Consider the following 12,854-nt stretch of genomic DNA (forward strand, 5'->3'; position numbering starts at 1 on the left):
ATACCTTATTAATAAGCTTAAGCGTAAAAAATATCTACACTGTAGCGTATAGATGGTCATCGTGCATTTAATGAAGGTGATTATGACGATGATGATGGTGGTCGCGGTGACATTTTAGTCTTTTTTGCCTATATACATAGTTGAGTTTGGAGCATATATGTAATGAAATGATTCAACGCTATTTATTTTTAAAATATATTATTAAAATTGCTTTATCGGATTTTTCACTCTTTTAAAAAAAATATTAAAACATCTTTTCCTAAAAACGATGCCTTTGTACATAGCCAACTCAGGTTCTCAATCCTCGATTTATTTCAGAAAGCCGACATGGCTGTGGCTCCTTTAACCATCACAGCCGAACGAGAGAGATTCGTCGACTTCTCCAAGCCATTCATGAACATTGGGATCGGGATCATGATCAAGAAGCCGGAGAAGGAGAAGCCGGGGGTGTTCTCCTTCCTGCTGCCGCTGTCCATCCCCATATGGGTGTGCATCATCGTCGCCTACATCGGCGTCAGCGTCGGCCTCTTCCTCGTCAGCAGGTTCAGCCCCTTGGAGTGGATGAAGAGTCAGAAGGAGAAAGACGACTCAGGAACCAACTTCGACAACAAATTCTCACTCATGAACTCTTTCTGGTTTTCCATGGGAGCTTTGATGTTCCAGGGAAGTGACCTTTGTCCTAGGTAATTAGAATAACTTCGATGATTTCTATTTTCTATTTTTACCTTTATTTTTCTTCTTTATTCGTTACACATTACAAAGTACCAACTATTTTATCACTAATTGAGTTTAGTTCTGTCCAAAATGTATCGTATCCATCCAAAAACAAAAATAATAATAATAATAATAATAATAATAATGTAATATAAACTTTAAAAGCTGTATTTGTCCATCATAGCTTCTTGAAATCCCTTCAGATTCTGTCGAGTACAAAGAATACGACAGCAGTTGTCATGTTCATTATTTTAATATTGTTTTTCTAGGTTATGTCATGTTGACATATGTAATGTATATCTAGGTCATGCTAGACTGTTGTTGGTTTTTGCGATGAGCTGTGGTATTTTATCTGCTATGTCAGTATTATTTTCTGTTACATAATGACTTTATTTTCATGATTATACTGATTGATCTTTCCAGATCGGTTTCTGGCAGAATCATTGGAGGCGCCTGGTGGTTCTTTGTTCTTATTATCATCTCTTCATACACTGCCAATCTGGCGGCCTTTTTAACTGTGGAGCGCATGCGCACTCCCATTGAATCAGCAGACGACTTAGCCCAACAGACAGTAATTAAATATGGAACTGTTGAGTCTGGGACAACCCTAACCTTTTTTAAGGTACTTTTGCTTTCATTGCAAACTTAATGTGTACACACAATTGAGGGCTCTCCTACATTATTTAGCTATAGGTAATAAGACCAATCTGATTGATATCAGCTCTACTGGTCTACCAATAGTTATTAACCAGTGGAGCTAATTTTAATTAGACTGGTAATAAGACCTTGTGAAAATAGTCTTCAGTTTATTATTATTGTTCTGAAAATTCAGTAACAGCCGATAGAAAGAGAGAAAGAAATGTTTTATTTAACGACGCACGCACTCAACATATTTTATTTACGGTTATATGGCGTCAGACATATGGTTAAGGACCACACAGATTTTGAGAGGAAACCCGCTGTCGCCACTACATGGGCTACTCTTCCGATTAGCAGCAAGGGATCTTTTATTTGCCCTTCCCACAGTCAGGATAGCACAAACCATGGCCTTTGTTGAACCAGTTATGGATCACTGGTCGGTGCAAGTGGTTTACACCTACCCATTGAGCCTTGCGGAGCACTCACTCAGGGTTTGGAGTCGGTATCTAGATTAAAAATCCCATGCCTCGACTGGGATCCGAACCCAGTACCTACCAGCCTGTAGACCGATGGCCTACCACGACGCCACCGAGGCCGGTCTAACAGCCGATAGATGAGAAAAAACAATCTGACCCATATTTGATTATTTAATAAACACAAGAGATGTCACAAAAACCTTTATTTATGCCTAATATAATTATTTACTTCTTGTAACCGCTGGCGTAGCCAGAGGATAGACCATGGGGGAATGCACACCAATCACACCTATTTTTCCTATTCCCCAAAATAAAATACTGGCTATGCCAATGCTTGTGTAACAAATAATTCAACCTCCACCTAGGCCTAGGGGATTCGAATCACAGACCCTCAGATTAATAATCCAGCGCTCTACCAACCGAACGAAAATTCCCACCAGCTCCTGCCAGTAGAAACACTTCATAACAACTTTATAACACTTGTAACATATTGTTCCAGGAGTCTGAAGTTCCGACCTATCGACAGATGTGGAACTTCATGAGCGCCAATTCGGACGTGTTCGTGAAGACTGTGGACGAGGGGATACAGAAAGTGAGGGACTCTAACTTTAAATACGCCTTCTTGTTAGAGTCGTCCAACATCGAGTACGTCAACAACCGAAAGCCGTGCGATACCGTCAAGGTTGGGCCGAACCTGAATCAGAAAGCGTTCGGGATAGCAACTCCCAGAGGATCAAATCTCAGGTAAGATGGCATACATGAAAAACGACAATATTTTGTTTCTAAAACACGATTATCGACCTATAAGATCTAGAAGATGCTTTCAGTTTTGATCAAAACTGGGATAAATGCACTAAGATTACTGCTCGATACTATTATATCTTGTATTAAGTTACTTATAATTACTTCTGAATATTCTATTTCACGTTTTATTTTGAAAAAAAGGACTATCAGGCTAATCATAAGCTGTGCTAGCCAGTGCTGTTTGAATTATAGAGCACCATCATAATTACAAAACGTGGAGATCATACCTAGCTTTAATAGGTCGTTATAATATATCCATGTAAGAAAAGAAATATGCCCTTTGTTGTTTATTTAAGAGACCATTCATGTATTACACCATTGTTTTTACACTGATGAGCATGCAAATATTAGCTTATAGCAATTAAACCGGGAAAAAAACCTTTTACCTCAGAAAATAGTAGCCCCTGTGATGTTATTCTACTTTACTTTTTATTTAAATAAAACGGAGTTTAAAAATATTACCAATCTTTACTTCGAGGGGTGCGAAAAGGGGAGCAACTCTTTTCAATCCTCAGTACATAGAAAATCGACATGGCATTACGTTCTAGATGCAGAAATTATCCCTGTTTTTACACAGTAATTATGGGAGTTAGACCCCCTTTTAACACTGCATAGTCTAAAAATTAAATCAGTTATGGTTCTAACAAAATAAAATAAAGAAGGGGGCACACTTTTCAATGGAACTATATTCCTACAGGTTCCTCGTTGGCTGAAATGAAGTTTGAGCTACTACCAACAATACATCATCCAGAAACACACAGGGTTTACAGAGTGACATTGCATAAATAAAACGTAATTTTAGTCGTTAAAAGAATTTATTCGTAGTAGCAGTAGCCTTAAGAAAGTCGCTCGAACATTTTTGTGTTTTTTTGTTTTCACAGAGACATGGTAACATTAGCTGTTTTAACTCTGAAAGAGGATGGAACATTATATACACTGAAAAACAAATGGTGGTATGAAAAGGGACAGTGTGGTCTTGATGGGAGTGGAAAGGTTAGTACATCGTTTAAGACGTTATAAAACAATATATATCAAAATACACTTAAATGTTTCATGCGTATAATAGTCTTTTTTTATTAATTCGAAATCTATGTTGTATTTTATATCAGTTTTAATACATTTGGTTTAATTTAACAACAGCATAGATATAGAGAAGACTACATATCATTTATGATATGAATTGTTTCAAAATATATTAACTGAGCATAAACTAGCTGGATATGTCTTAAACGAGGTGTAAGATATCTAATCAACACGAGTGTAGTATTCTATTTCTTACATTTCAAAAACTATCAGGGTTGAAAATTAGCAGTCGCCCGTGACGACCTTTATTGGCTAAGGGCGACTAAGTATTTTACAACGGTAGTCCGTTGGTCGACCATCGATTTTATATTGTTGTTGTCAGTATTGTTTTACGTTTAAGCGATTTGCATGAAATAAGAACAGATCAGATCTAAAGTGACAAACTGTCCAAATATTACTGTAAAAAACAATAAGTACGTTTTTATGCTTTGTAATATGATGCATCATATATTTTGGTAAAATATTGTTTTTTGTCACAGATTTAATTTTTCTTTCGATATTTGTTTTATTAGTAGCCTACTACTGTAGCATTTACAATATCAATATTAAACGCACACGTGTGCTTGCTTCGTCTATATATATTCTTTATTCCTCGGCATTTTGTTTTATTTCGTCCCTCTCGCAAAGAGGACTGCCACCCAGACTAGTTTATATACTAAAGCATGTGCAGTTGTACCTTTATTCTTTTTGTACTGCATGTTTTTTTGTTTTTATTTGTTTTTTTACTTCGGACATACCTTGGCTTTTCTAGCATTTTGTCTTCACCCCTGTATTAAAATGAGATTTAATATGTATAATTTAATGGGAATTTGTAAAGAAACATTTTTATTTATACTAGATTTCTTTTCTCAAAAAGTGTTATTTGAGTTATTATGGGTTTAAAACTTAATAACATGTTTGTATATGAATTTTAACTTTATTCATTATGAAGTTACATGCCAATTCATCGGTTACCTTTTGAAGCAAACGGACTATATACGATGAGCACATCGTTGTTATTCAACAAAGAACTTTCTGGTTTTGAATTTGGCTGTGCAGTTAAATTTGAATGTGATAACTGGAGGGCTAGTTGAAAATGAGAAGGACCAGTATGATTTTTCTTGAACTAGCCCTGCTGGCGACCATAGTTTTAATGTTAATTTTCAACCCTGAACTATATTAAAAAATAATAAACGCAGAAAGGTAGAAATCAGAATGTATAAAGTTACTTCCATTAGAAAGTTTGGCTTTGACTTCATCACTATAAAGCAGCCAATCGAATTTCTTTAAATCTATTTTGAACTTTGTTCGATATCCCGTGTGCCTGAATTTAGTTTGGATATAGGCGCGTAAATAAAATTACTCAGTGTTCTTTCAAATTGGTAAGAAATTTCAAACAGGTCAAAGTTCTACGTACCAGAGTCATAGAAAACGTTTTCTGTGTCCAAAACTAGACAGTCATATTGATCATTCAGTACTGATACACACTAGTGTCATTGATAGGAGGAACAGCGATAATAAACATCACTCTGGTTGTTTCTTTATGAAGCAGCAAAGTATTATAAATAATTTTACTACATTTGTTGTCATCTGCATACACAGTCATCAATCTAATTAAAATTAGCTCCACTATTACATGTGGATCTAACACCTGCCAGTTGGAGCTCATGTCCACCAAATCAAAACCTTACTTGCAGAATCCTGCCAGTGATTTAAAACTAACAACACTGCGTAGTCCCCAATGTCCAGGTAACATTTCGTCTGTAAATAATAATTAAAATATTGACCAATCACACTTCGCCTTTTATAACGTTATTTGGGAGCATACAAATTCTAAAAATATCGGGCGAGTCTATTTTAGTGGCCGCAGTACAGCGAACCATACCAATACGTACGGGGTGGGTTATCAGTCTTCAATTTTACATTAAAAATTATTTATTTATTTATATAAAAAAACCCCACCTAAATCAGTCTTCAGTTTTACATTACAAATTATTTATTTTATAAAATAAAACATGTTTTAACGCATTCGTAATTCACACGAAACATGTCGTATACCCTCAGGATAATTCGGAATGTTTTCAAATTATTTTTAAATCACTGGCAGGATTCTGCAAGTAAGGTTTTGATTGGTGGACATGAGCTCCAACTGCTGGTGTTAGATCCACATGTAATAGTTGAGCTAATTTTAATTAGATTGCATAGTCATAATAACAAAATGTGCGGAGTCCCCATCCCTCTCTTTGGTTTTTTATTAGTTTTGTTTGTATTTTATTTTTAGGAGTCTTCGAAAAGATCATTGTCTCTTAGCAACGTCGCTGGTGTATTCTATATTCTGATTGGTGGACTAGTGTGTTCGGTCATTCTCGGAGTATTTGAATTTTTGTTCTTCCGTGCAAAACGTCCGGTACGTGATAAAATAAAGATGCCTTTAAAATTGTGTTCTTGATATTTAATTATAGTGAAATAAAAAACCACAATCCAGGTTCTAAATTTTGCTCTACCTGTTTTAAATATATCCGTTTGGATTGTCTACAATCAACGTTGTCAGTAGTAAATGTTGAGATTCCTTCATTTACATAATAAAAACTCACGCATATTTAGTGAACTATTTATAGCAAAGGTACATTTTATTTGTTCAAAGTATATACATTGTGTAGGTATACATACATATTTCTAAATAAAATAATATACTGTTCACATAACAGGGTATATGGTACTTTGGTTTATTTTCAAAACTATTTTGTTGCAAACTAAATTTTAGTCATTTAACATGGATGAAATAAATGTTACGTACCATAATGTCATGTTTCAATGTGTTTTATTATTCATATGGTCAGAGAGAAGTGGGGAAAAATATTATTTTTTCCTATAAACAGTGCTTCACTACAGGCGGTTAATTGTGTGTAAGAATAGTTTCCATGGTAGCAGTCATGTCAACAACTAACTTACGTCATCAGCGATACGTGCATCACGCTGTCTCTTGTTCTCAGTTTGCAAACTTGTTTTCTAAAACAGCATCGTTTGAAAATCTTCCATAAAACTTTTATGATAAATATTGGGTATTAAATAGAATACCCAACTTGCTATTCGCTACCGTTTATTTTTCACTCGTGAATTGATGCTGTCCTTCCGGAGCCTTTGGCTCGGGAAGGACAACATTAATTCACTTGTGCAAGATAAACGGTATTGACGAGTAGCGAGTTGGGTAATCTCTAAGTCTATAATTATGTATGTTTATATACTAGCAGGTGTATAATCCCATGTTTTCTTATTTTCACACCGATACGACTTTGGATATATTAATGCTTTTCTTGTTTTAATCATATTCTTTTGATTTCAAAACGCCTTGAGAATGTCCAGTAGTGTATCAAAGAAAAGATATTTTACGTTCTGGAAAACAAAACTTGATGCCTTCATCAACAAACATTCCAGAACGAAATAAATATTCCCAACCCCATCTAACCTAAAATACGTTGGTGCGGTAAAAAGGGAATCAGAACACAGTAATACATAGCCTTGTACTTTTGAACTTCAAAAAAGTACCTTTTCATTTTTTGAATTCTTCCACAGACGGCGTACCTTCCTGGCACGGATACTGCCCAGACTCTGATCATCTCCCCCAACGACAGAGATGACGGAAATGTGCCAAACGACAAAGGAGTCGCAGAGGTAAATACGTCTAATTATAATATACTGATGGAAAGAAATAAGGGATCACACTAAAGGATAAAGTTTATTTTGTTTAATGACACCACTAGAGCACATTGATTTATTAAACATCGGCTATTGGACGTTAGACATTTGATACTTTTGACTCGTAGTCTTCAGAGGAAAACGTGCTACATTTTTAGCAGCATGGGATCTTTTATATGCACGTTAAAACAGACAGTACAGCACATACCAGTCGTGTTGTACTGGTTGGGACTGGAAAACCCCAATCAGACAATGGGTCCACTGATGTGGTTCGAGCCTACGACGCTTGCACCCCAGGTGTGCACTCTACCGACTGAGCTATATCTCTCCACCAGGAATAACAGGAAGGAGTGACTGCAAACGAACCCTTCAGCTAGTGTCTGAAGGTTGACTTATTACTAACAGGAAGGAGTGACTGCAAACGAACCCTTCAGCCAGTGTCAGAAGGTTGACTTAATACTAACAGGAAGGAGTGACTGCAAACGAACCCTTCAGCCAGTGTCAGAAGGTTGACTTATTACTAACACGGGGCCGGGGCGTAGCTTAGTGGTACAGCGCTATTTCGCGTTCCAGCCAGTACTCCATATCTGGTGTTACAAAGGTCGTGGTACGTACTATCCTATCTGTGGGATGGTGCATATGAAAGATCCCTTGCTGCTAATTGAAAAGAGTAGCCCTTGAAGTGGCGACAGCGGGTTTCCTCTCTCAATATCTGTGTGGTCCTTAAAGGCATATTGTCACAGACCCCTGACCTATTTAATGGTCTAACAAAGTATTACCTGAACAAAAATAATTTGATTTGTTCCTAAATGTACTTCATTCCACCATCTTCAATAACCACCATACTCCATTTATTAATGATATTTTGTAAAATTTATTGAATTATGGCAATGGTCCATAATTCAAAAACTAAAATTGCCGAGAGGGTTGACATGGATTTCACTCCAGCATGGTTCAGTTAAGGTGAGGTGATAACTAGATTTGGTTTCCAACAATTAATGTAAGTTTTATTTATTATCCATTTTTAGAGAAATAAGGTCCTTAAATCCGTGACAGTATGCCTTTAGCCATATGTCCGACGCCATATAACCGTAAATACAATGTGTTAAGTGCGTCGTTGATTAAAACATTTCCTCCCTTCCTTGCTTCCTTCGTATTACTAACATTCAATCTCACATTACTGACGATCAATCCCACATCGCAGCTTTGTACTTTAGATAACGCTGTATCTGAAGCAACACTTCCATGTATACTAATGAAAACAATAAGGCAACACTTGGTATTGTAAATTAATTTACAGTCACTATTAGTGTCGTACCACATCTACCAATGTGCAGCATGGAATAATTATTGTGTATGTACAGGTAAAATGTAATTTTCACATAATTATTTATATATAAATAAATTGTACAAATTAGAAAGAATAGTTCATAATGTGTTATACACTCACTATATGTAGTCTTCATGCAACAGTCTCTCTTCAGCGGCTACGTGGTTAAGCTATCAGCTAGCAGGTACCGAGTTCGCATCTCAGTACCAGTGTAGGATTGAAAACCGATCACTTCCAGCGGCTCATTTCGAAAAGTCTAACACAACTTGTCTCTCACAAACAACTAGCCAATAACTCCGCTGAACTGTGCGTCAATGACAGCGTGCTTGAACATTAACTGAATATTAACACGAAAATAAAGTTAAATTAACAGTATCCCATAGGCAATGTATGCAAATGAAATAGGAATGTTATGTCACTTGTAGCATTATATTATTTATACCGTCCTTTTTTATCAAAAGGTCTGTGTCATGCAATTTATTCACGAATGTAATTCATGCTTTCTAAAGGAGTCCTAATAAAATGAATGTCTTTTTTTTTCTTTCAGTATACGTACGACACGCCGAAATTAATTGGCTTTGAAGCATTCAACTTGGAAAGACCTGATACGGACGTATAACAGAGACTTGTACAGACTATAGTGACTAAATATCTAGTATAAAATACTAGATTGGTGGGGACGAGTTCACCTTTATAATTACATGTGTATATAACCTGGATCTGTGGGGATGCAATCCAAAACGTTTTCATCTGAAATAATAATAAATTATTTATGTTGGTGCAATTTGAATATAATATATATATATATATATATATATATATATATATATATATATATATATATATATATATATATATATATATATATGTATATATATATATATATATATATATATATATATATATATATATATATACATGTGTATATATACAAATGTATTATATATGTTATGTTGGTGCAATTTGAATATATATATATATATATATATATATATACACATGTTTATATATATTATATATGTTATGTTGGTGCAATTTGAATATATATATATATATATATATATATATATATATATATATATATATATATATATATATCAAATTGCATCAACATAAACATATATTAACTAATTTATTAATTAACTCAAATTACTGTGTCTCTCAAAACATGCTACTGATTTTACATTAAAAATAAATTTTATTATAAAATACTTCAACATTTTACTGGCAAATATATTAAAAACAATATTTTCAATTGTTCGCATAATTTATATTCGTTGAACATACATAATGACAACACCTAGGACCTACACCTTACGAATCATTCGAGTCCGCGTGCTTATCATTCTGCCTATGCGCAGGATGTTTTATCAGTCTTATGGTAACAAAGTTCATATGGGTCATGGAAATCCTGGAAAGTCGTACGATTTGCAAAATGTTAATATAATTTTCTGGCAGGAATCGTAAAAAAAAATTTTTTAGTTGGATTGGGTCATGGAAAGTTACGGAAAATGAAAATCTGTTGATGATTATTTATTTTTCCTTTTTATAATAATTCAAGAAAAGATGGATAATTCACGTCGAAACATTTCAATTATGTCGATTATCACAGAAAAATCCCCCAAAAGGTCATAGAAAACATGTCTTAAAAATTATGGAATTTCTCTTATCTCAATTTGTATGAACCCCTAACAAATGCTACACGAGTGTATAAAGTTAATACTTGTAAAAACTAAATATGTGTATGTTGTTATATTATGTGTTTGTTTCGTTTATGGAATAATTGTGTATGTACAGGCAAAGCGTAATTTTCACACAATTATATATATATATATTATAAAAATTATGAAGAATAGTTCAAAATGTCTTATATCTCTTACTGCTGTTCTTGCTGCTGCTGCTGCTACTACTACTACTACTACTACTACTACTACTACTACTACTAACTACTACTACTACTACTACTACTACCCACAACAGCGGCTGCTACGGCTACTACTTGTTCTATTATTACTACTACTATTACTTCTACTGCTACTACAGCTGATGTTACTGCTATTACTAGTTTCATTATTACTACTACTACTACTAATACTAATACTAATATTAATACCACTATTACTACTACTAATACTTCTATTACTATCGCCCGATGAGCGGTCAGTCCAGGATCGATCCCCGTCGTGGGCTAATTGAGCTATTTTTCGATCCAGTCAGCGCACCAAGACTTGTATATCAAAGGTCGTGGTATGTGCTATACTGCCTTTTTGGAAAAATGTAGCGGGATTTCTTTCTAAGACTATATCAAAATTACCAAATGTTTGACATCTCATAGCCAGTAAATAATAAATCAATGTGTTCTAGTGGTGTCGTTAAACAAAACAACTTTAAGTTTTGACGGTAACATTAATGCAGTGTGTTTCTGGTCGTCTTAATATTTTTGGTAGTTCTAACTGGAATTTACGTCCCAATAATTTAATACTAGTCTTGTTAATAGGAAGTATCAGAAAGTAAAATCTAGTGTAAACTACTATAAACAAGAAACATGTTGCATACAAAGACAATGGAATTAATATGCAATTTTAATTGTTTAAAAAAACACTGCTAACCAGAACCATATGGCTACAACGTGACGAATGACGCTCAAGAATAATAGTTTCAGGTGGTTATATAATAATATCTATATTGTAACAATGGAATCAAAATGTGAAATACTAGTTTACATTACAGACAAGAAAGATGAATGTGTACTGCTGTTAATAAAATATGTTAATAAGACTCATATATTGTCCTCATTTCTCTCTCTCTCTCTCTCTCTCTCTCTCTCTCTCTCTCTCTCTCTCTCTCTCTCTCTCTCTCTCTCTCTCTCGCACACACACAGAGAGAGAGAGAGAGAGAGAGACTCTGACACCTTTTGTTTTGATCTTTTTATTACGTGTTTTTAACAATAATGTTCATCTCAGCAGCTTATATTAATTTGTTAAAATCTGTTTTCATTTCTTTGTATTTTAAACATTTTATATTTTTGCTAATACAATGGCTGACCTAGATAATATTTTAGTGACGGGGCCAGTGTAAAAGTCTCATGGATCAAATGAAAAGGGCTTCTCAATGTTTGGCTTTCGTGAAATAAAAATTGTAAACAAATTTTAAAAAAATGGAAACTGATTTTTAGTGGAGACAGATCATCTTGGTCCCCCCTGGGATCCGCCCTGAATACAGCATGATGAATCATACTAAGAATCATACTAAGTTATGAATTGTCTTTTCCATATATACATATAAGTAATACTAACCAAATATCTTCCGGCTGGGTCAAAGTTCGAGGTGCACCCAACTTTTGATAGAGAAGTTAACATTACAAGTCCTGTGACTGGTAATAAATCTGAGTGTGTTGGTTGTAAAAACAAATGGGTTTCATCTGGGCAAAAAATGTATACAATTTTTTTTCATCTAGTACCACTGAGTCAAGTAGCCTTCTGCGTGAAACATGTATGGAGTATTTGTACCCCCCAAAAAAGTACTCAAATTTTGTGCGGAACTAGGGTAGTCTTAGATGCTACCCGTTATCTCTGAAATGAACAGCTTGACCCCCATTTTTTCTGATTCACTTTAAAGGTGAGGTGTGGTAATATTTATATCCGTGGTGTTTATTCCGATTGATACTCTGCAGGTAGGAGTTTTAGCCATGTACGTTACTGTTGTCGTCGTCTATGGGATTTGATTTGGTTTTATACACCCTATAACACACCAATGTACACTGAATGCAAATCGTTTGCTATCAAAACACCCGACACAGATCTAAAAATGGAGAAGTATACAAACTACAGTCCATCGTCTCAGATGGCGATGTCAGAGGTTGTGCCCAGGACGGACTAGCGGGAGTGTAGGTCATTTTTGGCATGTTTCCATCACATAACTGTTCAAGCACGCCTGTCGTGGGCTACGGACTAGCCGGAAGATTAAATTGATATAGGCACGGAAACAAAGTGAAATGAAATAAACTATAGTCACTAATTCCTCATAAAAAAAAACCCTCCATTAAACATGTTAGTGCAATTGGAATTAAAAAAAAAAAACATAAACTGATTATACCAGTATTGTTTTCAGGCACTCGTGCTTAAGAGCATTAA

At 34.8% G+C, this 12,854-nt stretch overlaps 1 protein-coding gene across 2 annotated transcripts in view; it reads left to right on the forward strand.

The window, feature by feature from the left end:
* Window positions 1–9,497, forward strand: part of LOC121375231 (glutamate receptor-like) — a 74,142-nt gene extending 64,645 nt beyond the window's left edge. For both annotated transcript variants that reach the window (XM_041502553.1, XM_041502554.1), the window contains 7 exons: window positions 319–683; window positions 1,138–1,336; window positions 2,329–2,573; window positions 3,515–3,626; window positions 5,977–6,102; window positions 7,269–7,367; window positions 9,269–9,497. In XM_041502553.1, coding sequence (XP_041358487.1) covers window positions 319–683; window positions 1,138–1,336; window positions 2,329–2,573; window positions 3,515–3,626; window positions 5,977–6,102; window positions 7,269–7,367; window positions 9,269–9,340 — 1,218 coding nt within the window. In that variant the 3' untranslated portion in view covers window positions 9,341–9,497. The remainder of the gene's footprint in view (window positions 1–318; window positions 684–1,137; window positions 1,337–2,328; window positions 2,574–3,514; window positions 3,627–5,976; window positions 6,103–7,268; window positions 7,368–9,268) is intronic.
* The last annotated feature ends 3,357 nt before the right edge of the window (window positions 9,498–12,854 follow it).

Source organism: Gigantopelta aegis, chromosome 6 (assembly GCF_016097555.1).
Source record: "Gigantopelta aegis isolate Gae_Host chromosome 6, Gae_host_genome, whole genome shotgun sequence".
Lineage (NCBI taxonomy): Eukaryota > Metazoa > Mollusca > Gastropoda > Neomphalida > Peltospiridae > Gigantopelta > Gigantopelta aegis.